The sequence below is a fragment of the Chanodichthys erythropterus genome, chromosome 10 (genome assembly GCF_024489055.1).
Source record: "Chanodichthys erythropterus isolate Z2021 chromosome 10, ASM2448905v1, whole genome shotgun sequence".
Taxonomy (NCBI): domain Eukaryota; kingdom Metazoa; phylum Chordata; class Actinopteri; order Cypriniformes; family Xenocyprididae; genus Chanodichthys; species Chanodichthys erythropterus.
Genome location: NC_090230.1, coordinates 10,069,563 through 10,096,822, shown reverse-complemented (window position 1 = coordinate 10,096,822; position 27,260 = coordinate 10,069,563). Strand labels below are relative to the sequence as shown.

General features: G+C 35.7%; 1 protein-coding gene across 1 annotated transcript in view; it reads left to right on the top strand.

The window, feature by feature from the left end:
- Positions 1–27,260, top strand: part of cntnap5b (contactin associated protein family member 5b) — a 104,620-nt gene that overhangs the window by 34,055 nt on the left and 43,305 nt on the right. The window contains exons 2-7 of the mRNA XM_067398577.1: positions 6,500–6,610; positions 8,148–8,341; positions 11,019–11,166; positions 16,604–16,807; positions 20,523–20,707; positions 21,466–21,609. Coding sequence (XP_067254678.1) covers positions 6,500–6,610; positions 8,148–8,341; positions 11,019–11,166; positions 16,604–16,807; positions 20,523–20,707; positions 21,466–21,609 — 986 coding nt within the window. The remainder of the gene's footprint in view (positions 1–6,499; positions 6,611–8,147; positions 8,342–11,018; positions 11,167–16,603; positions 16,808–20,522; positions 20,708–21,465; positions 21,610–27,260) is intronic.

Below are 27,260 nucleotides of genomic sequence, written 5' to 3'. Positions count from 1 at the left end.
ATAATGTTACAAAAGATTTCTATATTTCTATATTTATAGTGTGTGTGTGTGTGTGTGTGTGTGTGTGTGTGTGTGTGTGTGTGTGTGTGTGTGTGTGTGTGTGTGTGTGGTTTGATTGGCCATGGCATCTTTAGGACAATCAAAAATTGCACAAACAAGGCCGAATCCTTTTGTTGCTTAATCTACACAGATGTTGGTCTCGTTTTTATCTTCCCATGCAAGATTAAACTCCTCTCACAAGGCTCAGGAATGATCCGGCAATTCTTAAACTACTTAAATGTGTTGAGAATGGTAATTGAGCATCAGATAACAAGAAGAGGGGTATAGAATGATAATTTTAGGGAGTATTTTTTTACTGGATAGGAGTTTTGAGTTGGCTATATGGTGCTTTGGAAATTTAAAAAGTTTTTATAGGTTCTTCAGATCAGTATATTGGGTTTAGGATTGTTTAAAGCTAAAGGGCCCTATTTTAACGATCTAAACGCAAAGTGTAAAGCGCACGGCGCAGGTGCACTCAGGGCGTGTCCAATTCCACTTTTGCTATTTTAACGACGGAAAAACGGTCCGTGCGCCGGGGTGCATTTTAAATGGGTTGTCCCTATTCTCTTAATGAGTAATGGGTGTAACGTTCAATAAACCAATCAGAGTGTCATCTCCCATTCCCTTTAAGAGCGAGATGCGCTCGCACCATGGCGGATTGCTATTTACATGGCGGAATTTGTTGGCGGAAAAGCTGAACGCTTTTCAAGCGAAGAAACCGATCTGCTTGTGCGCGAAGTTAAAGCGCGCGAGCAAATCATCTACGGGACAAGCAGGAATCCACCAAAGCTTCCCGAGGTGAAGAAGGCGTGGGATGAATTAGCAGTGATTGTGTCCGTTATAAGTAGTAATAGGCTGAATTGAAAATAGGTAGCCTAATTCTAATACACACAATGACTATTCATCATTACATTTTTATATTTATGTAGCCTACACAATAATATTCTTTTACACTGTAATTCTTTTGTTTTTAATATTTGGCATGTTTGTGTGATGCGCATCCCTGTGTGTAATAAGCAAAGTCAATGCGCACTGTGGACGCGCCCAGAGGCGCAGTTTCTACCAACGCGCTCTAACAAAAAAAATATTACGCCATTGACTTTAGACTTTAGACCAGGTTTGAGTTGGTCTATGGCACAGTCTATTTTCAGCTCCTTAAAATAGCAATGCGCCGGCAATGCACCTGAACACACCTCTATTTTAGACCAGCACGCCCAGGGGCGCACTAACTGGCACAACTGCATTTACTAATTTAGGACGTGGCGCTGAACGGGAAAACGCGAACGGCGCCGGACGCAAACTAGCAAACACACTTGCGCTCCGCCTTGCGTCTTGGTGTATTATAGGGCCCAAAGTGTGTAATTTATGCAACATTTATTATTATTATTTTTTATTCTAACATCCCTTGGGTAATATTCTACAGAAATATGGAGCTGGATTAAATGTTTATTTTGTTTTACTTATTTTACTGTTTAGTAACCTTTTGTTTTAATTTTAATATGGTTTTTATTTTAATTCAATATGAAAGAGTTTAGCTAATTAAAAAGTGTAACGTTCTTGTATATAGATATAGATTAAATGTTCATTTTTTTATGGTTTAGTAATCTTTTATTTCTTTATTTTATTGTGTCATTTAACAAATTTACTGCCTAACATCGCTGGCTTTTTTTGCTCTATCTAGAGCCTTTATTTTTGTGTGTACTGCTAAAAAGTTCAATAACAATATTTGTAAACACAAAAATTCTCATAACATTGTGCAGTTGTCTTCTTTTGAATGTCAAAGACTTTGGCTTACTAACTAGTGTTTGGTAAAGAAAAAAAAAAAAGAAAAAAAAGTTTTGGTAAAAAAAGAAGAAAGCTTTAATCCACAGAGGATGGATTGTGTTCTGTGTACAAAGAAATCTGGGACACTTCGAGAGCGTGCAAACTCTCCAACAGGATTTAAATGAGTGTTTCACACTTTCTACAGGATGTAGGTGTCCATTCACAGATGTCCAGGCATTCGGCGTTTTCTCCACCCCTCCTCTCCCTCTTAATGCCTCCAATGGAAAAGTTTGTTAGAGGCACCAGACTCAATTCAATGTGGGGAAAAGCTTCTTTAAAACTGCATTAGAAATCACATGTTCTGTCACAGCGCAGATGCACTGGGACATCCAGAGATTCCATTAAAGGTGTGGACTCTTAAAAGCAGCTGGGGTCAGGAAAAATGGACTGTCGTGCTGGGTTTGCACCAGGCTGCTTTTACGTCTAATAAAGCGTATGAATACTGCACGGGGGATGGGGGGGAGGTACAGCTCAAAACGGCTCTCTGCTATTTCTTGGATGGATTCTTGGCTACGTTAATAGCCTCATACATGTCTTTCCAAACTGCATTTGCTTAAAAGCTTTGACTCTTAAACAGAAAACAGTAGAGAACTGAGTTGGTAATGTCTAAAGGATGTTTTTATGATTCTGAGAGCTTGTCTCTGTAAACATTTCTAAACAACAACCACGTCTTTCTTACAATAATAATATTTTACACCGTTCGACTGTCTAGCAAGCAAAACGGCAAATTAGGCGACCTATCCTCAAGCTAATACCAGTGCTGCTGAGTTGTTTTCCTCCCATAAACATTAATTTCGCAGCATGCATATGTCAGTAGAACTGGCAGTGCTGACTAGGAGAATTTCCAAGGTAAACATAAAAATTTAATCTCCCCCACCCTTCCAACCCTGTCTTCGCATTCATACCGAGCATCCATCTGATCCCGGTAGAAACAATTATGCGTATTGTGTTTGTCAAATATAGGAAAAACAATGTTTTCTACAGTTCAACAAGCAGCCCTGGGTGTGCGCTAACATCCCTTGGCTTTCATTCTTGTTATGAATTGCTATATAAAAAAAGTGAGCACTGTTCTTGATTCGTTAAACAATTTTATTAATTACATGCATACATGAGTACACTTCATTTACACTAATTACTAAGCTAAACTGAGATTAATATTAGCATGATTAACCAATTATGTATGCAGCAATCAGGTCATTGTATTTGATTAGAATAAATTATTTTTTGGCATTCTGATGATTGGCATAAATTCAAACATTAAAGAGTCAAAATAGGCATGATTTTATAAAAACGAACTGTAGATTTTGGTTACTTGATTAGCTTTTTGTAGACATAGGAAAGAAAAATCTCTCAATTTTTCAAATGTTTCTGTAAATGGAGAGCAAAAGAGACTTTTGTTTAAATCTCTTGCCCCTACTTCCAAGATAAAGATCTTCTAGGAAAAACGTTGACCCATGACTGAGAACACTTCTGTTATATAACTCTTCTCAATATGTATGTATGCAGTTCCAACTGCTCCAGTACCTACTGCTCTATCATGGCTCCAAATGAGTCCAAAAAGTCCAAAAAGTGAGCAGCTTTTTAGCACAGATTTCTTTATCCTTTGAATGTTTCCCAGAGGTAAATATATATATATATATATATATATATATATATATATATATATATATATATATATATATATATATATATATATATATATATATATATATATATAAATTTTATACATATTTACATATATAATTTTTTTTTCCTCTGGGAAACATTTGAAGGATAAAGAAATCTGTGCTAAAAAGCTGCTCACTTTTTGGACTTTTTGGACTCATTTGGAGCCATGATGGAGCATTTAATATATATATATATATATATATATGCTCAAGACACATTAAATTATGCTCATATGAGAGATACAGTATTGGTTCCAGTCAAGCCCATGTGGTTGATTGTTTTCATGGATAAATTGTAGAAAAAGAGTGCATATCCAACCCACACTGTAAAAAAATCCCAGTAAAATTTACGGTAAAAAAACGGCAGCTGTGGTTGCCAGAACTTTAACGTAAAAAATACAGTAGCAACGTCAAAAAAAAATAAATCTGTTAAATTTACGGTAAAATAACGTATTTCATTAACTGATATAATTTTAATTTACCAACCTAATGAAGTACTAATATCTGTTATGTACCTTTATAATACACTGACAGTCACCAAACACAGTGGTGATAAGAGTCACATGATGAATCAAAGTTCATCACAAGCAGATTTTCCACAAGCTGAGAAGGACAATACTAATGTATAGAAGGAGCACACAGTGTCATTCACACACACACTAAACACCATCATGGTAACATGCATGAAATTTTAAAAATGCAATAAACATTAATTTAACACAATTAGATGTAACATAAAACCCTAATGTACATAACTGATTAGAAAAAAATTAGAAAAACTAAGAAGAAACAGAGTTATTTCAACGGAAATATATCAAATGTGAAGTGTCAAGCAGGGAATTGTGGGAATGTCAATTTACAGTTTTTCACTGTAAATTTTACAATGAATTGTTATTTTTCACTTCCAAAAATTGTGAATTTAACTGTATTTTACTGTAAAATTACATTAAATGTACCGTTAGATCTATTACAGTTATTCACCGTATATAGTACGGAAACTTTCTGTAAACCAATTGACAGTTTTTCACCGCAGCATTTATACAGTCTTTTACTGTTAAAATCACGGTCATTTTTTACAGTGCAAGCTAAGTACAGGACATTCAGTGCTAAGTATGTTGCAGCAACTTTTGTTCACTTTCTCAAAACCTTCCTCTTATTTGCAGTGCACAATTACATCTGGAACTAACTGATCCACAGCAATCTCTGACAGCCTCCTGGTATCCACAAATTTCATTCAGCCCTTTTTCATTCATTAACCTCATCCTCTTCAACCTAATGAGAAACCTAAAAGGTTGAAACAATGCAGTTTTGAATAAAAATTGTGGATTTCCATAGAGTCAGTACACTTACCAGAGTTTGAATAAGAGAATGCTGTGGACTCATTGGCTTTAAACGGCAATGTGCATTGCAAGAATATAGTAAAAGTAGTAGTTCAAGGGTCAACGGGTGCTCAGTCATGCAACCAAAAGTTGCTGCAGCTCTAACATGGACACCATTAAGAAATAGATTTGTAGTTTATTAAGATGAATCAGTTTGTTTCAAAGGGGATAGCATATCACAAGGTTGTAGAAGGAGAAACCTTTTGAAAATTGCATCCTGGCATCTAACCGAAAGTTAAGAACATTTTTAAGTTTGCCGCAACATTGACCATTGTAGGATCCAGTTGTGTTTTCTGAAATCCCGCTTGATTTCAAATGCATGGCTTTTTCCCACCCCCTCAAAAGGGTTATACACATTCCTGTCCATAAAATGCCACAAGAGAGCTTTGTGTCATTTGCAAGCACAAACATCTCAAGGAAGGAAGCTTCTGGCTTATGGTTGTGCTGAATCCTGTCTCTTGTACCATAAGAGGATCAGGTGCTAGGCAGCCACTAGGTCCATCTCACTTCCCTTTTGCTCAAGGAAAAATCTAATCTGATCTCTTTCTGCTGGTGGAGGCAATACTACTGATATCCTCCACACAACCGTCACCACAAGGAGAAGAGAAAGCCCCTGTCAGTCATTCCTATCATTCATATTTATGAGTTTCAGAAAGATCACATGCTCAATTTGCTCACTTTACACACGTACAGTGGAAAAGATAGAGAGATAGCCAGCAAGAGAGACCCCCTGTTGAAAAATGCATCATGGGGCGGGTTTTTAAATGGCTTCATCTGCTTCAAAGGTTCCCTGTTTATTAGGGAATGTTTTTCCCAAGCTCTATATACCATTGAGCCAGAAGAGGACGTTTCTTTTTGAATAATTTGCTCAGGTATCTCCGACTCTCAAAGCCGTTGTAAGAGAGGAGATGGGGCCACATCTAGCTACCGGCCTCTCTCCTTCCTACGACCTTACCCGGATACTCTCTATTTCATGTCTTTCCATCTCTTTATCTCTCTCTTTCTCCCTCTCATCTCCCCATCTCACCTTTTGCCCGGTCTGAAATACATTTGCAATTCTGTGAGTGATGCTATTTGATGTCAGGCTCATTCAGGAAGCGTTTGAAAGGTTAATTAGCTGAGAAATCGGTGCGGCTTTCTCAAACATTGAAATGAGAGCCGTTGTCAGATTTCTCACTCTCTCTCCTTTCTGCTCATTCTTTCTCGTCATTATCTTGCTCGGCACGTTAAGCTGGGGAATGGATGCTGAAAGTTCCTTTTTTGACTGGATGAATGAAGTTTACCCCTGTGAGTACCGCAGACTGCTTTCTTCTGGTTCATTAACTGGTATCTTCAGCCAAGGTTGAGGGTGTTAACAATCACGCTCACTAGTTTTGCAACATTCACAAGCCATTTTATTACTGTAGGGTGATGTATTTTTGAGAGAAACTGAATACACAATGGGGAAAATAATGAAGGACGGAACTTGATCCGTTATCCATTGGGAGCTCATTGGTTTATGAAAAGTGGGCATTCCATGCCAAAATGGAATCATTCGCAAACCATGAATGTCAAATTTGATTTGCTAATCTGTGTTTCCTGCTGTTCTAGATCACTGCAATGGGCCACTGGTCTCTGCTCTTCCTCCCACATCGTTCCAAAGCTCCTCATCTTTCTCCGACAGTCAGTCACCATATTTTGCCAAACTCAACAGAAGAGATGGTGAGTAATCCCACTATACGTAACCCAATGTTTTCAGTTTTTTTTTTTTTTTTTTTTGGTAATGTTAAATTATTATATAAAATGGGAAGTTTTGATTGTCATATACTGTTTTACATGAGATTATATTTATTTAATAATTTTGTGGAAACATTCAACAACGTCATTTAAATACAAACCATTAATTTAGACAGTACTACATCAAGAACCATGATATAACATGACATTTGCATGGTACTTTAAGACTTTAAGGTATTTCAAAGAAAGCTATTTGCATGTCAAAAACCATGGTCAGACCATACATTTTACAAACTTAAGTCTAGCTAATGCTGGAGTCCTTTCAGTAATCCATTGTATTCAGAAAATGAAATTCTGTCATTTGATATGCCACTGCAGGGATACATATCCAGTACGACTTGTGACAGAGTATTAGCAAGCATGACCTGGCCTTTTAGAGTCAATTGGATTGTAATTCAGTTTACGTACGGGTCAAAAGCAGACCAAAAAGTGAATTACTGCCTGACAGCGACAGGGACCCCCATGTGACACCTACCTCTGTGGCTTGGTGTGGTCGTGTTATTAGAGCGGTTCTCTGTGCTAAGACTAGCGCTGAGTTTGTTGTCTATTTGCTTTGCCTTTTAATAGATGCAGTGCCAATGTAAGTTAGATTTGCTGAGCTAATTAGTGTGAACAGACAGGCTTAAAAGAAGCTCGCTTGGCAGGCTTGTCTGAAGTTGAGGCTTGGCTGGATGCTAAGTGCTTCAAATACCTTTTCTGCCTTTAATTAAAAGTTTATCTTTTGTTAATGAAGGAATGTTTCTTAATTAACTACAGTGTTGAGAAATTAGCCCAAAGAAGCAATGCTGCAAATGTAGCATTTTTCACTAGCATGGCAGTAGCTGTAAAGTCGTTCTATCAGTAGTATGCTAGCTTATATACTGTAAATAGCACTGTAGCATGACAGAATGTTGCATTACTTAGTAATATTGTGTTGTGCGAGTAAGCTGATATAAAAATAAAACATGCTATTCTCTCTCAAGACGTGTTGGGAATTCTGAATAATTTTAGGGAATCATTTCAGTTAGAATGATAGGTTTCTTTAATGAGTCAGCTCATGTTCATAATAGACTTTGTGTTTCAGTCACTTCTATGACAATTTCTTTTTGGCCATATTCGTAGGGTGGTTTGAAATAACTCAACATGCATAAATTCTACTGTAAATATACATTTTGGCAGTTGATATGAGCCATCAGTTTCAAACTGTGTTTTTTTTTTTTTTTTTTAATAGTCCTTTAAGAGTTCACTTCAAGCAAACCAATTGAAATATATACACAAGTAGTCACTTAGTAGTCACCATTAAGCTTTTTTTGTGTAGCGAAATAAATGTTCAGTTAAAGTCTGATGTGACATCGCCATAGCACAGAAATTACACTTTTTTTGAACTTTCAACACAGTTTGACAGCTAAAATTTTTTAAATAATTTTTTTTGTGGGTTGTACCTCAGCTTGGTTACATTACAACCCTTCTGTTCTTGTGTTAGGAGGTGGCGGCTGGGCTCCAGAACGAACAGACAGGCTACGATGGCTACAGGTGGACCTGCGAGAAAGGGTCGAGGTCACAGCTGTGGCAACCCAGGGTCGTTTCGGGAGCCCTGATTGGGTTACGAGTTACATGTTGCTGTACAGTGACACAGGAAAAGCTTGGAAGCAGTTCAGACAAGAGGACAACATAGGGGTGAGTTATCCAAGTACTCTTATAAATAATCCAGACTTTTATTATATTTATAATGCATTAGTACTTCAGTCAGGGCAATAAGCACTGTAAAAGCTTTCCAGATAATGTGGATCAGGGGGGCTTTTATGACCGGAATAAAATGCATTCACACCCATAATCATTAAGCATCTATGTCTTTAACTAAGTCATAATAATTTACTAGGATAAATTAACACATCCTTCCCTGCACTGTCAGACACTGTCGGCACACGCTTCCCATCCAAAACCAGCCACCCAAGAAATGTTCAAATTTTAATTACCGACTTGAATTTCACTTAAACGCCCAAACTAAGATTAAATACACCACCTATCTTGAGTGACGTGACTTTATATCCCTGCCAAAACTTATTTCATGGTCTCCTGACCTCACCGGTCACTGGCAGTGCAGCTAAAATCCTTGTCTTCCCAGCTTGAATTATGCTTTTTTTTGTTTTTTTTTGTTTTTTTGTTGATAGTTTTATTTTGACAACTTTGGAATCGATTGGTGCAGCCCTTGCACCACAAGAGACAGCGGTTGCATTGCCTCCACACTTACAGGCAAACAAATGGGCTTCACCCTCCTCTTCTGAATCAATAGTAGTCATTTCAAAGCTCCATCATTCCCCGGCGTTCTTATTTAGCGGCGGCTCAAAGAGAGCTGGGGCGAAACATTACTGAGATCTTACTTGCCTTCTCTGTCATCTCTCATTAAGAAAGCTTGGATTCCTGCTAATGTAATGATTGGAACTAAACAAACAGGGAGCAGGAGGAGGAGGTGGAAGCGGAGGTGGTGTATATATTTTGTATGGCTAACTCGTCTCGTTACAACTTTTTTTATTTTACTTTTTTTGTTCAATGATGGTTTAATGTTCGGTTCTTTTATCTTCCACCCAGCAGGAGGAAAAAAAAAAGGTGCTGATTAGTTTGAGAACGGAATTTAATGGAAGTCTTTGAAGGTGTGAAACATTTTAATGAGTGGAAGATTAAAAGACGTGGAACATTTTTAAAGTGCGGTAGGTGCCTCCCGGTCGTGCCATTTTTCTGGAAGGCACTACAGCTGGAGGTAGGACCCCCAGCTATTCTAAAACTGGAGCTTTAGATTAGCATTGACGCTTTGAGTGCAGCTTAAAGAAACTAACGCTGCCAGAGGCTCCCCGCTAACTTTTTGTGTTAGTTTTTTTAAATCTTAGGTAAATGCAGCTTGGCAAAAGTTCAGCTCTATGTAAAGATAATCAACTCTCTGACTTTGGAAGAGTTTCTTTGAGGTAAACCTATATGCTAGTTTCCATTAAGATGGTTAAAAAACTGTTAGCATTCCCAGTCATCTCAATGTAAGTCTTTAGACTTTCACATGCCACTTGGGAGGCTACCTTCACAAGCTACTATCAGGCCAGTCAATGAAGAAATAAAATGATGAATTTATGGCACGTACCATCACATGTTAACTAGCCAAACCTTGTACACACTGCTAACAATTGCACATTAATCACTGAAAAAATGTCTTAATCAAAATGTTTACTAAGACTTCACTACAGCAAAGATTGTAAATAGATGTAGGAGAGCTAGTAACACATTAGTATTAAGGTGTGGTCACATTAAGAAAAATTTGCATATAGCTTGAAATTCTCTATGTAGATTCCTAGTGAAATTACTCGTGATAATTAGCTGAACAATGGTAAAATTGACTACACCTCGACAAAGGCCTTCCATCTGGCAGGGGAAAAAAGGTTTAACTCTAGAAGAGTTTCTGTGAGTCAAACATACATGCTAATTGAGATTAAAGGCCTTTGCACACTGAGTCCGAAATTTTCGCATGCGTTTTTTCGTATTCGTAATCCTAAAAATTTGTCACGCACAGAGACCTTGCACACTGAGTCCAATGCGTATTAATGAATGCGTTGCGGGGGAAAAAAATCGCAAAACAATACAAAATGAAGTCTTCAAGCAGTGAGCATGATTTAGTTGTCCTCTCTCCTTAAAAAGAGGAAATATTGGGTCCATCCAATTTCGAGATTGCATAGAGAGAAAGGAGAGTTCACCTCATCAAGGAGCTGCGTGATTATCCAGAATGTTTCAAAGTTTACTTCAGGATGTCAGTGGCTCAGTTTGATGCTTTGCTACTGGCACAATCTGTCTTTATATTCAGTCTCTTTGTATTCCTCACATTGTTTGTCATTCAGTGCTGCTGTTTTGTGCTGTATGCAACGTGGATCAACTTGTCAGATGGCAATCGGGATTTTTGCGTTCGCGTATGGTGGCTCTGGATTGTCAAAACGTCTCTCAAAATGCGTGCCACGGATACGAAAAACACAGAAAATCGAACCTGATCCGAATATTTTTTTGACGAACGAAAGTTTCGGAGGCAGTGTGCAAACGTGATTGACATAATGTGAGGTCGAATTTATTTTTTAACGTGCGAAAATTTCGCATGCGAATTTCGGAAGGCCTTAATTCATGCTAACAAAATACAAATGTGCAATTTTTATTTCTTTGCAAACAAAAATGTGTCTGAAAATTATATATACTTATACTTATATACTTCGTATACCTCGCCTCGTTTGACATATTAGTATATTAACTCATGAACACATGAAGTACACATACCAAGGCCAAAACTTGCATAGGTTTCTGTTGTGCAAACATATATTTTTTCCTGCAGACTTTCCCTGGAAACACAAATTCCGACGTAATTGTTCACCACAAACTCTCACACTCCATAAGAACACGTTTTCTGCGGTTCTTGCCGGTGGATTGGAGTCCCGGGGGATGGATGGGCCTCAGAGTGGAAGTCTATGGCTGTGCATACAGTGAGTACTGAATGTACATTTGGTGTATAATTGGTACTTTATGTTTTTTTATGGAACTTATTGTGAATGATTCATTGATGCATTTTCCATCCTTTTTTATTATTATTATTATTATTATTATTTATTTTTTTTTTTGTAACTATGTAATTTTCAATAATGTCATAACTTGATCTTTCGGTGAAATACCCCCTCTTTTTTTTTTTTTTTTTTTTTTTACAATCGATTGCAAGCATTCATTCAGCCATCCCTCCCCCTTCATTTTTTCATCATGATGAACATTTGGTGTGAATATTCAGTGCCATAAATAATTTAATTTGAATACAAGGCTGCTAATGTGTCTGTTCAGACTGACATGAACATTTGCATGCCATCAACTCAACAGTTTTTTTTTACAAAGTGGTCTGAACAATCAGACCAAATCAGACCAAATTTTCATGCTGAACATTCATGTTGTTGTGAAAAGCCCTTTATGCTGCCACGCAGAATTATGGGAAATTTAGTTTTGTCATACAAGTCAACATATTACAACCCAGCTAAATGAGTTTTATTGCTCTTTCATCGAAGCACATAAACTGCAAATTCACAATTAAAAATTTCTTTAGCTTAGTAACAATTAGCTTTTCCATGTCTGCAATGATATTGTTTAATTGTTGCGCTTTGAACTCTGAAAGATCTGAAGAAAATCCTGAGTTTCCTGACTGAAAATTTCGATATTGTGGTGATCATTGTGCCATCTTGCACACACAATCATACTGATATGGTCTGAAGGATGAAAGGATGAAAAAGCAAGCAAGCTGTGGTTTCAAACGTTCAGCTAGTCTGTTTTTAGCTGTAGCTTGTTCACTGTAACACTGTTTTACTGCAGTCGTGTTGAGTTGGTTTAGACTTGCCTTCCCTGGGTATCAAAGTGCAGAGTAACAATCAATCGGTTACCTCAAGGGTAGCCAGCACCACACGTCTTGCGCTTGAAATATTTATAACGCAGTCTTGCTAGTGCTCGTTTTCTCTCTCTTTTTTCTTTCCCTCATTCCTTCATTGTTCCTTTCTCTCAGTCTCTCCTCAGGTGCTTTGTATTTGCAGTCTGTGCATTAGCTGCACCGATTGTCAATTCAAAGCTTGACTCGGCGACCTATCACCGCCATGTTTATTTTCTAAGCGTTAATTTTGTGAGATAGGGCAGAATGTGACACCGCTGGGGGCGACTCGGTTTACCACGTTGATCAAACATGATAAGTGTATGCTGACCACACAGTATTTCAGTAATAGGGTTTGATAACGGAGACTGTAGTGCTTTCTCAAAGTCAGACCGCTGGCAGGTTAGCCCTAGCATTAGCAGCGACTGCAAACTTGCAATCCAAAGGAGCCATGGATGAATCAGGCAGTGAATTAGTGCTCGGTAATTACGTTTATAATTAGCCCTGCGCTAGTAGACGTTGAACATACAATGGCTTCACAAGACATTGCTCGATGTTAGTACAAAGGGCATATAAACAGGGATGGAAAGAGTACTGAAAAAACACTTGAGTAAGAGTAAATGTGTAGCTTATTTAAAAGTACTCATGACTACTGAGCTGCGGATTCTACCTCCCTTATAATAAACACTGTGTTTAAACTTACATACTGTAATTCACATTCTCTTTTGCTGTTTATAAGAAAGAATGACAAATATCTATGCCCTCCAGCATGTTTTAATTGTGACTTTTTAAAACATATTACTTATCAATGATAAAATGTATCTACTTCCAAAAAAATAAGGAAAGACTATTACATATTTGAAAAAATGAAAAAGTTATTTCAGTACACTCATCAGCATTTTAAATCATAATGTATAAAAAAAAGATTAGGTTTAAAAACAGTTGTCAGGCTTTAATGAATACTGAGCAAGCTATTGTTGGACATAAAATATCAATATTGTGATATCAACAGTGCAAAAAGTACCAAAACAATAGAAAAAGAGACAGGTTAAAAGAGAGCGATATAGCCAATTTCTCTCCAGAATGGTGTCAGTGTTAGCGTTTTGTGATAAAGAAATGAGAATCACTAATATTATCAAACAGTTCACTTCAAATAATGCACTGAAATAGACAAAGATGAGCAACATTAATTACATTGTAATTCCATATAGTATACAATGCTCACATTGCAAAAATCCCAGCAGCCCAATAGTCAGGGGTTAACTGGGATTTTGAAGGCAGGGGAGCCCTAAAATGAATAGTACTGTCATTAGAATATCTGTTAAAATAAAACATTGGAATCTAAATATTTATTAATTGGCCTGTATAATTAATTAATTAATTAATTTATTTATTTATTTATTTATTTATTATTTATTTCTTAGATTAATCTATTTAACTGATATCACAACTCTTTAATAATGATTTTTCTGTTATTATGCATGTCATTTTTCAACTTAAATGTTAATTTTTTTTTTTTGTATAGTTCACTCACTAAATGAAGGTGGATTATATGAATTGGAACAAAAAAATTAAAAAAAAAAAAAAAAAAAAAAGTTGGTTATAAACGAACTGTAGATTTATTACATCTCCCGCTGACAGAGATGCAGTATAACGCTATGGGTCATCAATAAGGTGCATACTCTGGCCCTCCAATTTCAGTATACTAACCCTTTGATGCGTACACATAAGCAGAAATCAGAAATTTACCTTAATATGTTTCAAATTAGAGAATGAATTAAATGCTGATACCTCAATTGAATTGATGCTTGAAGGATGTTCTTCCACGGCAGCCATGATTAACAGCAGTTGGCGCCATCTACTGTTGTGGTTCAAGTTTTCTATATGTGATTTGATTTGATTCGACTGGACGGGAATCACAAAATCAATTATTCTCTCTCTATCTAATCACATTGATGGATAAAACTGAAATTAAGTGACCATAAACGGATCATCACTTAAAATGTGCTCAAGAAAAAGTACACCATTTTTAAACTACTTCAAAAAGTACAATTTCTGATTAAAAACTACTTAATTTGTTACTTCACACCCCTGCATATGAACATGTCTGTTAACCTAAACTCCAGGGAAGAAATAAAGAGGAAAAACATGAAAGGGGTGGAAAAAAAAAACTTGGCGTCAAACGCGGGGCAAAATAAATCAAACATGTCTGAGACTTAGAAAGAGAAAGAGACAGAGAGAAAGCATGCATTCAGGATAGCGCCTGGTCTCCCTCCATTCATATTTCTCTTCTGGAGAATAAACCGGACGTCCTCAGCGGTGCGTTGGCCTTATTCATGCACTCCCGAATGCTCCTGAAGTCAATTAGTTTTAAATCTGTCAAGCGCCTCTGCTGCTAACTGCAATTTAAGGCCGTGGCTTTGTGGTATAAACTGTTTGTGTGTGTATGTCTGAAATGGGGAGTGTGTAGCAAGAGGATACGTTCTCTAAGTGTGTGTGTCCCTGTACAGTCATTAATTCACACTGGAACACTGCTGTGTTGATGCCACCAAGAGAGCCACAGATAAAGTGAGGTCTAATTCTGAGTTTGTGGACGACATTGCATGTGTGTCTTTAAGCAATAAATAGGCCCACACAGGATATGCACAATTTTCCCACATACTTTCTGTTCTAAGTGATGGGGGAAAATGCATTACAATTTTTGTGAAATAAAAGAGTAAATATGGTATGAAGTTATTTTCAATCTGATACCAAGGACTGTCAAGACCAGTATTACTGATTGCAATATTATTATTGTTGTTGTTGTTGTTGTTGTTGTGGTTGCAATCTATATTATTTTAACCATTTAACGTTATATTTAAGTCATCATCATTAACAATAAATAAGACCTACATCATCAGCTAAGTGTAAAACAATATTATTTATATTAAATATAAAATATATTTAAAGTCAATGTTAAATGTCAATTGCCTGCAGTATATTTTAGAATTTGTGTCTTATTAATCTTAAATTAATTAAATTAATCCAATATAAGATTTTCAAAGTGAAAAATAAGTAGATGGGCTTTATGTATGTATGTATGTATTTGTTTGTTTGTTGTTTGTTTTTATCCATCAGAAATTCATTGGATCTAGTGTTATATTAATATTAATTATATATACCTGTTTTTATTAATATTTTAAATAAACTTTTATTTTTTTATATTTTTTATTAGACAGGTTAAATTGTGCAGGTTTCATTTATTTTTATTTCAGTTTTTGTTCAGTTTTAGTTTATCTATTTCTCCAACTTAAACTCATTTTAGTTACTGGCTTTGGCAACAATTCTAATTTTCGTTTAGTTTGTATTTCATCTAATATTTATTTCAGAATTTTATTTTGCCATACACAATCCTAAATAACAAATCATTCAACCATGATGTGATTCCACTGTGTGTTGTGTTTAGCGAGCCGTCTGGCATGAGTTCAGATGCAGTCGAGAGTTTGAACTTCATTGTTTTTGTTCTTTCCCCTCAGGAAGGTTTATACAATATGCATTTTTTTTACTGCTAAACCTGGCAGTATTTTCAACTTCTTTCTATCCTTTCAGTTCTCAGGGTCATTGTTTATGTAACTTCTATGGTGATTTGATTATTGTTATGCATCTAAGAATGAAAGACTCAACTCATGCAAAAAGTGAAAACCAAACACATTCTCGTCTGATCTCCTTACTTTATCTAACTCAGCCTCATTGCACTTGCTGATGTTCCTGGACCCTCTGTGTTAGTTCTATATTCAGCAGACGGCTCCAAGCTCTTTGCACGGCTTTGCTTGTCATGGCTAGTTAGCTTCAGTCTCTCGCACTCCTGTGTCCGATGAGGAGAGATGGAGAAAGAGAGCAAAATGTAATGTCTGACCTCCAAGCCCGGGTCAAAATCCACATTTCTGCCTTTTACTGCCCAGGGTAGAATTTGTTCTGAAAGGTTGCTTTAAGACAGGCTTCATTTCTCTTTAAATTCTGGCCAACATTTTTAAAAAGAAAATAAGATAAATAAACTGACCTTAACTCTCAAGACAGGTCTTATTCAGAGACTTCATCAGTGCTTTTAATGTGTTAAATTAAATATTAAATATTATTAAATGATGAAACATTATTATTATTTTGTATGTATATACAAATAACAAAACACTTTTCCAAAGCTCAAAGCTTTTTCGTTTTTGTTTTGTTTTTTGCTTTGCTTTGCTTTTTGTTTTGCTTTTTGTTTTTGCTTTGTTTTGTTTTGCTTTGCTTTTTGTTTTGTTTTTCTTTGTTTTTGTCTTTTGTTTTGTTTTTCTTTCCTTTGCTTTTGTGTAGCTTTGGTTTACTTTGTTTTTGCACAATTTTTCTTTTTCTCTTTGCTTTGTTTATAAAACATTATGAAAACATTTATTGATGAATAATGCACAATATAAAAAGTTATAATAAATAAGCTCAATTTTGCATATTTATCTTTCTTGGTATTTATGACCATGATGCAGATTAATTTTTCCCCTTCCATTTCTCAGAGTCGGATGTCGCAGACTTCAATGGCAGAAGCTCTTTGCTGTATCGGTTCAATCAGAAGTCCACCAGCACGGTGAAAGACGTCATCTCTCTGCGGTTTAAGAGCCAGCGTGCGGACGGGGTCCTTGTGCATGGAGAGGGACAAAGGGGCGATTACATAACACTAGAGCTGCATAAGGGCCGACTGGCCCTGCATATCAATCTGGGTGAGCAAGAGGTCTCTAGCCTTATAAACTCAAAAATCAAGTGGGAGGCCTGAAACATATTCTACACAAGCATGTAGATGCTAATGCTTCGGAAAAGCTAATTTCGTGCATTTTTGTGTTCTGAATTGTGGCAGACATTCGTAACACAATGTGATGCATCAAGGGACGCTAAACCAGGCATTTACATAACATTTCTCGGGTCAACAATTGGGCAAATTTCACTTTTTTTCTACTTTGAATTATTTTATTTGAATACTTTCTGGTTATATAAATTTCAGTATTGCATTATTAATTTTACGAATAAACATACTTGAGAGTTTTAAAACCCTCAGTTGCTTTCCTGCACCCTATATCAATGGGAATCATTCTTTAGCTGTTTTCATTTCTGTAAAAAAGGTTAAGCAAAACAACATTTAAGTGTACAGCTTAACCTCAAAGCTAATAGATGTGAATTAAAAACAACAAAACTCAGATTTTGTGATCTTTGCAAGAGATTCACACTGACGTTTAGGTTATTCCACATCTATGGGTTCTGTAGAGCTCTCCTATCATTGCAGCAAGAGGAAGTGTTCACAGACACAATCGTAGCATCTTATGGTAATCACATGAGAGGCAGTTGTGAAACAAAGATTTGATTAAGAGGCCAAATCTGTGGCGTAATCACATATAAGTGTATGGAGCTGTCACAAAGAGTGGTCTAGTGTAGTGTCCCTGAGCTTTCTGAGCCTCATGTTCAATTAGCACCAGCAGTCAGATGGAATAAGCTGTATATTACACTAAGAGCGGCGGCAAGCTCTGATTGCCAAGTATACTGAGCCGAAGATTATGTTGATGCTGTTTATCAGGACGTTTTTGTTTTGTTTTTGTTTTTTTACATTTGCATTCACTCTCCGGCTGAAAGCTATCAAAGATAATTTCAAACGCTGCATTTTGTCACCTTCACATGTGAATCTCACTAAAATGTGTCTGATTCATGTTTTGCTCCAAAATTGGAAAAGATCATATATTTAGGACCATTAAGAACTTTTGCTTTGCGAGACAATTTTCATATATATATATATGTATATATATATATATATAGATATAGATATATATATATATATATATATATATATATATATATATATATACACTGAACAAAATGATAAAAGCAACACTTTTGCTTTTGCCATTTTCATGAGGTGAACTCAAAGATCTTTGGCCTTTTATTGTGGTCAGCCTAAGGCTATCTCGGCAAAGAAGAACTGCTCACTAACACAGATTTAGACAGATTTGTGAACAATATTTGAGAGAAATAGGCCTTTTGTTTATATAGAAAAAGTCGTAGGTCTTTGGGTTCAGCTCATGAAAAATGTGGGCAAAAACATGTTTTTTTTTTTTTTTTAATGTTGTGTACACTACCGTTCAAAAGTTTGGGATCGGTAAGATTTTTAATGTCTTTAAAAGAAGTTTCGTCTGCTCACCAAGGCTGCATTTATTTAATTAAAAATACAGTAAAATCAGCAATATTGTGAAATATTATTGCAATTTAAAATAACTGTTTTCTATTTGAAAATATTTGAAAATGTAATTTATTCTTGTGATGGCAAAGCTGTATTTTCAGCATCATTACTCCAGTCTTCAGTGTCACATGATCCTTAAGAAATCATTTTAATATGATGATTTGCTGCTCAAGAAACATTTATTATTATTATCAATGTTAAAAACAGTTGTATACTTTTTTTTCAGGATTCCTTGATGAATAGAAAGTTTTTTAGAACAGCATTTATCTGAAATACAAAGTGTTTTGTAACATTTTACACTACCGTTCCATTTAAAATGTAACAAAATATTATATTTCAAATAAATGCTGTTCGTTTGAACTTTCTATTCATCAAAGAATCCTGGAAAAAAAAAATATATATTGTACCCAAATATTTTGTACATCTGTACACAAAAAAATGTTTCTTGAGCAGCAAATCAGCATATTAAAATGATTTCTTAAGGATCATGTGACACTGAAGACTGGATTAATCTTTTGAACGGTAGTGCACATTTTGGGACTTTTAATTTAGAAAACAATAAGGTTCTATCTACACAGTTGAATGGAATGCAAAAACTTTGAAGAGATTGCAACAAATATTATCATATTAAATATGTACCTTTTTTTCCATCACTGTCACTTCGGGAGGAAGATTTGCTTAATTGTCATGCAATTAATATCACGATGAAAAAAAAAATGTTAATGATGCTATAAAAATAGGCTCCGTTTTCTTTATGCAAAATATAATACTTTTGATTTTGTGGTGAAATATGAGCTGAACATGTTCCTGACAGTCTTCTCTCACTTTGTCAAGATACTCTGTTCTTTCTGCTCTTTTATCATCAGTACAGCAGGTTTCTTTCCAGGAAGTTCAGAAGGATCAAACAGAGGAAACGGCACATGGCACACCTTTCCCAAGCTATTTATGTGAAAATGTGCTAAAAAAAAAAAAGACTGTTTGATAATTTTCTTTATAAGGTTGCCCATTATAAAGTTGCTATAAAATTAGCAACTGATAAAATGTTTGTTTCCAACAATATATTTTTTTTCAATTCATTTGGCAGCATGAAATATATTTATTTGTTAAGTGTGCACCTGTATTGGAGGCCTGAAAATGCAAACTTTTTCTTTTTTTTCTTTTTTTTACATTGTCTCTATGTAAACTACAAAAACATGAATTTGTGAAAACTGGCGTCATGCGCACATATTACAAGTTTATTCAGTCTGTAGGTGTGTAGTGTTTCTTTACAGAGTGACATCGCCAACTACTGGCCTGGCATGAATAATACAGTTTTTACTTGTTTTCAAAGATCCATGTGAACAGGGATTGTTTTGACAACAATGTCGTCTGTATGCAAATTTTTTAAAAATGTGAAAGAAAAAATATATATATATTTTTTTGTACATTGTTGTCCTGTAAACATACTTTAATACTATTAAAATAGTTTTTTGTTAATCAAAATAAAGTTAAATTCAAATAAAATTTAAATATTAGATGAAAAGCTTAAAAATAAGTTTGAAAAAAAAATCTCCAGATGCTGCTGTAACAAACATGGCACCCAATGACTACTTCACTGTTGTTGTTCCATGTCATTTTGCTTTATTTGATGTTTGATTCATCACAGGTTCCCTCATTTGTCTCCATACTATATTATGCATATGCGCAAAAAACGCGCTGATTGTTGACATGCTAATATTGTATATAGATTAACATTTATATACAGTTTTATATACAGTTAATTTATATATATATATATATATATATATATATATATATATATATATATATATATATATATATATATATATATTATTTTTTTTTTTTTTTTTTTATAGAATGAAAGATATAGAAGGTACTAAATGTTAGTTTGCTAATTGTGTCCAAGAGCATTTAAATCCACATGTCATTTAATAAGAAATGCTTCTAGCCACAGCTTGGGAGCTGTAGTTCCAACCACGTAAGCTTGTGAATGTTCGCTGGAACTATGGTTTCGGGAAATGCCAAATCATTGAACTGCATTTGTAACGCCAGAAATTGCAATCATAGTTGGCTAACAATGCTTTCGGGAAACGCACCACTGTACAGTTTCTAAAAGACAACTTTTGTCAATGCAGAGCGACAGTTTAAAGGGTTTACATTTGCATGCCCCTGTGTAGTGTTGCTAGTAAACTATCTCTGTCTTCTCTTTCAAGATGACGCTAAGACGCACCCCAGCAGTGGCCATGTCTCTGTGTTTCTGGGTAGTCTTCTGGACGACCAGCATTGGCACTCCGTCCTGATCGAGCGATTTAACAAACAGATCAATTTCACTGTGGACAGACTAACCAAACACGTGAGGACAGGTGGGCTCGATGATTCGCTGGAAGTCGATTATGAGGTGAGAATGTATTTGATTACTTGCATTGTTTTATTACATTTTTGTAAAGTATGCTTAGCAGATCCATATGGAAAAAGTAACTCTTTTTTTATACTGAAATACAGATTTTTGTCAAATGAAATGCTACCTAGAATCAATTTATAATAAGCTGAATGTTTAATTTATTAGTTTTAATAAATTTATTAATGCATTATTTTAAGAGATATAGAATAAATGTATTAATTTATTATTATTATTAATTAATAATTTTAAAAATTATCCATTGTAGTCAGTTTTGTCTCCTTTGATCTCCAGACAATTTGTGTTGTCTGTTTTTTGTTTGTTGTTTATGTGTTGCTCTTTGAAGTGCATTTTATGAAATACGCTATGCAAGCAAAATATGATAAAAACAACATTAATAGTGTTTATTTGTTTGATGTTTACATCGTTTGTTGCACTTTGAAGAGCATTAAATATGCTATACAAGTAAAGAAAATAATAATAACAATATTTTATTTATTTATTTTTTATTTAGATTTGCCTCAAAGCAGTGCATAAAATTCTGCAGATTTCATCTGGACCTGGATAAATGCTTGACTACATGTAATCTGTAACATGTTGGTTTAAAGATTGGTATCATGGTGACCATAATCAAGTATTTTTGATTGGTTAAGAGTATAACAACTCAGGTGCCAAATCACTTGACTAATGATTGGATGCATTTCTCGCTGTGTTGTAAAACCTCTCCATCGCTGTTGTTTTTTATTCATTTCACAAAGCTCAGTTTTGGAGGCATCCCTCTTCCTGGAAAACCAGGCACGTTCCTGCGGAAAAACTTCCATGGATGTATGGAGAACCTCTACTACAACGGTGTCAACATCATCGACCTAGCCAAACGACGCAAACCTCAGATCTACAGTGTGGTGAGGATGCTTATCTTTCACATTTACTATTGATAATCTCATACAATAGTTATTGTTGTTGTCAGGCCATGAAAAACTATAAATTAGGAAAAATCACCACAGGTCTTGATGAATTAGCAATCCCATCCACTCCATAATGAATGGTTCTTGACCTGAGTATTTAGTGATTTCTCCCTAATAGCACCAGCATGGAGAGGCGCCAGAACATTCTGCAGCCAAGTTTGTGGATTGTGATGAATTTTCATAGTTGGGGCACAAACAGTGTTTGTAGAGAGATTTATTTATATTTTCATTCTCATTAGTTTTAACCAGAATTTTTGCAGAAATGCATCTTAACGCTGGCGTAGTTCTCTGTGGAACTGGGCAGCAGGGAGCGAAATGGAGTGGTTCAGATTTTTTTGAGCCATTGCCAGTATACTATGGCACCACAAGGGAGCTTTTTAAGAGAATGAATTGTGGTTTTGTCCACATTATTCCCACAGCGCTGAGAGCCGTGTCATTAAAATATCTTTTACAAGGTGGGCAATCAGTCTCCAAGAGCTGCTCAGGCCTTGGATTACGCCTCATAAATGATCCACTGACGAAATACCTCATAAAATCGTACCTCGCGAAAGGTCTGGGGACTAAATTACAGTCATTTTGAAATGAAGGAGGGGTTTTAATGAGAGGGATGACTTTGTGTTACAACTAGGGCTGGGCGATGTATCGAATGCTTTTGTCACGCGCATTTCTTCAGTAAAGCCGGTTCCCTGATTGCCGCTAAATCGCCATCACCTGCTTTCAAATGAAGCGGCATTTAATAGACAGAGCCGTAGTTCACTGATAAGACACGCAATATCGCGTTCAATATCGACGGCGATACATATCGATATTGAACGCGTTATTGCGTGTCTTATCAGTGAACTACGGCTCTGTCTATTAAATGCCGCTTCATTTGAAAGCAGGTGATGGCGATTTAGCGGTAATCAGGGAACCGGCTTTACTGAAGAAATGCGCGTGACAAAAGCATTCGATACATCGCCCAGCCCTAGTTACAACACATTTCTACTTCTTCATCTCGCTACATTACAACTGTGATGTTCAAATGTCCGTCTTATTTAACATTTGGTTGTATTGAGATATTTGCTTTAAATGTACAATATATAATTGTTAGATAGATAGATAGATAGATAGATAGATAGATAGATAGATAGATAGATAGATAGATAGATAGATAGATAGATAGATAGATAGATAGATAGATAGATAGATAGATAGATAGATAGATAGATAGATAGATGATTGATTGATTGATTGATTGATTGATTGATTGATTGATTGATTGATTGATTGATTGATTGATTGATTGATTGATTGATTGATTGATTGATTGATTGATTGATTGATTGATTGATTGACTTTTAATGATGCAGCACCAGAATATAAATCCACAGTCCTGCTTTATTGTTCCAAATTTTCCCAGTTCACAGTTTCCACAAGGAATCACAGTCCTCTAAATCAAGTAACTTTCACAAGATCCTATTCTTCTGGTCTGGTATTGTTAGTGCCCATTTCCCCACTGTGATTATGTGTAATGGCTTGTCGTCCACTGTCATATCATGTCACATCAGTGCAGTGGACTACACCAGAGCACAGCTAATCACTCCAGCCATTAATCTGGCCCACATGCTGGATATTGCATCCTTTAATGGACTGGGAGGGAGTTCAGCGGGACTCTGGTACTAATGACGGAGAGGACCGAGTCCCACTTAGTCTGTGCCACCCTCTGAGAATTTCACAGCGGACACCTCCGCTCTCTCTCTGGCTCTCTCTCTCAATTATGCAGTAAGTTTTCAGTGAGGCAAATATACAGGCTCCTAAGGGGCCTTTGGAGCCCAATTAGGGCCAGGCAATGAGGCATGGTGTCTCTTGAGCGACTAGCACAATCATAGTGGGACTTATTGGAATGCACTGTCTGGGATTACTGGGGTCAAAAAGTCTTTTTAATTTCTTTTTTTTTTTTTTTTATGTCTGTTATATTACGTTTGGATGTATCCTAATCAGTTTAATTTGATTAGGTTTTTGAGTTTTGACACCATAGGTGAAAAATCATTTTTTTATTTATTTTTTTTACTAGTAAAATATTTCAGGTAACACTTTTCAAAAAGGTTCATTAGTTAACATTAGTTAACTACATTAGTTAACGAACTAATAATGAACTGCACTTCTACAGCATTTATTAATCTTTGTTAATGTTAATTTCAACATTTACTAATACATTATTAAAATCTTATTAACAGTAGTTAATGCACTGTGAACTAACATGAACAAACAATGAACAACTATTTTCATTAACTAACGTTAACAAAGATTAGTAAATACAGTAACAAATGTATTGCTCATGGTTAGTTCATGTTAGTTAATGAACCTTATTGTAAAGTGTTTCATATTTCATATTTCAGCTTCTTGGAATTTACTTCAGAAGAAAAATTTCATAAAAAATCACTTTGTTTTCGAAAATTATACTGTGTAGTTATAAAAAAAAATATATTAATCTTATATATTTATAATTAAATATATAAGAATATATTCTGGTTTGTGCAAATAAATATAATTTAAAATATCTGAAAACTTAATATTAAATATTAATATTAAAAATTGCTTAATATTAATATTAAAGTGGTAATTAATAAATAATAATAACAGTATTTAATTACTTTCTTATTATTTTATTTCCTAAATATTTATTTATTTTCTTTTTTAATCACATCTAACACACACACACACACACACACACACACACACACACACACACATATATATAGATATATATATATATATATATATATATTTGTGTACGTGTGTGTGTGTGTAATTGATTTGACAGTATTAAAAAAAATGAATATTGATTTATATACTTATAAAGTATTGTTTTACTCAGACATACTTCATTACAGAAGAAAAATGCAAATATGAAAGATGTTTCCTGTTGGCTTTAAAGAGTTAGTTCACCCAAAAATGAAAATTCTGTCTTTTATTACTCACCCTCATGTCATTCCAAATCTGTAAGGCCTTCATTCATCTTCGGAACACAAATTAAAGGGAACCCCTGGTATTAAGACTTGTATGTTATCATTTAAATGATGTCTCTTACTGAAATATGTAGTAGAAAACCCATGAAAAATGTACATTATTTAAACATCCATGACATGTTTGGACAATGGGCGGCGCCATTTTGTTTAGGTGCACAGTTCTATGTCGATGACGTCAAATGGTTGCACTTGGTGAGCTACTGTTGTTATTTTTACCGTATATCAACTCGAAATATAATATACGATGCCACATTGTGCAGCTTTTGGTTGTAGTTTCCAGTCGAAGGGCAACAAGAGAAGCAATGCAAGTTTTCACTGCTAGCAATAAGAGGAGAAATGAATGTTAAGTTGTGAAGAATATGGACGAATAAAACTTCCTAAACGCCCACACCTTTGTCCTCTTCACTTTAGACCTGATGCCTTTGAGGCTTTTAGTAGACCACAGCAACTGAAAGAGCTTACAGTTGCCGATGGATATAAGTGTATGCTTTAACCATGCCACACCTGTCATGGAGACTGACGAGGGCAGCCTATATAACATATATATATAATATAATCTCGATTGAAACAGACTGCCTCAAAGCTTGTGTGCGCTGTGATGCACGAGATATCTGTGATCGCATAAAACAGTAGCATCTTCTCAGCATGTTTAACTTTGTGTATGCATTCAGGTGATCAGACGATTTTTACACGTCAATCATACAATAGTAGATCGAATAGCCACAGAGACATTGCACGTCTTTGATGCTTTCATCCTCACTTATTTTGCACTCTGGCTCATATTGAAAAGGCTGATTGGGTTTTAAAAGGAACCCCGCAGATATTAAGACTTGTATGTGTTACTAGATTACCGTTGCACTAAAACATACAGATGAAAAGGCATATCAAAGGCATCAAGTGGAGAGAACAAAGATGTAGTTAGGAAGTTTTATTCATCCACATTCTTCACAACTTCCCTTTTTTTTTCCCTCCTCTTATCGCTTGTAAAGCAGTAAAGGCTTACATCGTTTCTCTTGTTGTCCATCGACTGAAAAGTTACAACCAAAAGCAGCACAATGTGTAAAAAAAAAAAAAAAAAAAAAAAAAAAAAACGGCCCAGGTGTGCATTATTTTTCTAATAATTCAACGGCCCGTCGTCAATTATTCCTTACTTGAATCACAGCTTAAATAGTGTTTTGACATCGACAACCCAAGTACATTTTACCTCAAACTTGTGTCTAGTTGACTTTCTAAAGTAGCAATCGCTTCTCGGATTGACATTAACACACTGACAAAATTATAGGCTATTCAGAATTAAAAATATTTTTATACCACTTTTTAATGTGTGATTGTGTAAAGGTTTTCACGAGATACCAGCCTTTCGCGAACTTTCTTCCAACACTCGTTCTCATGGAGGTGCGGTGTGCACAGAGGGGGGGGGGGGGGGGGGGGGGTCGCGCGAGTATGTGAGAGAGATGCGTGAGTGAGAGACGCAGGGAAATGAAATGCAGCTGAACATTTGCTCTATGAAAGACATTGACAAAGACGAAAACCAAAGACATTTAATCTATAATTGTATTATTTTTTAGTTAGTTTTGCCAAACACACATTACAGTTTTGGTTAGTTATCGTTTTTTTGTAATGCCTCGTTTTTATTTTTATTTCAGTTAACGACGATGTTTTTTCCCACTTAGTTTTCATTTTTTTGGGTTCGTTTTCGTTAACGATTATAACCTTACTCACCTTTCCGACAACGTTAAGTCGTCTCACCCAACAACCGCGACAATCTCCTTCTAGTGCCGCTCATGCAGACTCGGCTCAGGTGCCGGTCGCGTGCAGCGCTGCAGCCACGTAAAGAGAGTTTGCCCGGCTTCCCCTACTGACTTTCACTTTCGGACGGGTGCCCGAATATGGAAGTGAATGAGGCTTTGCGATTTTTTTATCTAGGCCTACGTGAAATTCTGCATCCATTGTACGATTTTTTTTTTTTTTTTTTTCACCTCGGAAGGGCAACGTGAGTCGAGAAGGGCATATGGGCAGTTGCCCGGGCAACCTGAGCAACCCCCCTGTGCACGTCCCTGATCAGCAGCTCAGTGAGTGCAACCATTTGACGTCATCGACATAGAACACTCTGTGCACCTAAACAAAATGGCGCCGCCCATTGTGCAAATGTAAATCTTTCATGGGTTTTTTTTACTACATATATCAGTAAGAGACATCATTTACGTTATATTAAGCCATACAAATCTTAATACCATGGGTTCCCTTTAAGATGTTTTGATGAAATCCGAGATTTTTTTTTTTTTTTTTTTCACTGAAAGCAATGAAATTACATTTGACTTTATTCAACAAATTCGTCTCTCCCTTCATTCCCATATTCTATTTATGAACTGAGCTGGCATACAGACATAAACGCAGAGGCTCTGCAACGTGAATAGCATATGAAAATGACAAGGGAGATACGAATTTGTTGAATAAAGTTGTTATTTTTGTTTTATTTTTGCACACAAAAAGTATTCTCGTCGCTTCATAAAATTAAGGTTGAACCACTGTAGTCACGTTGACTGTTTTAACAATGTTTTTACTACTTTTCTGGACCTT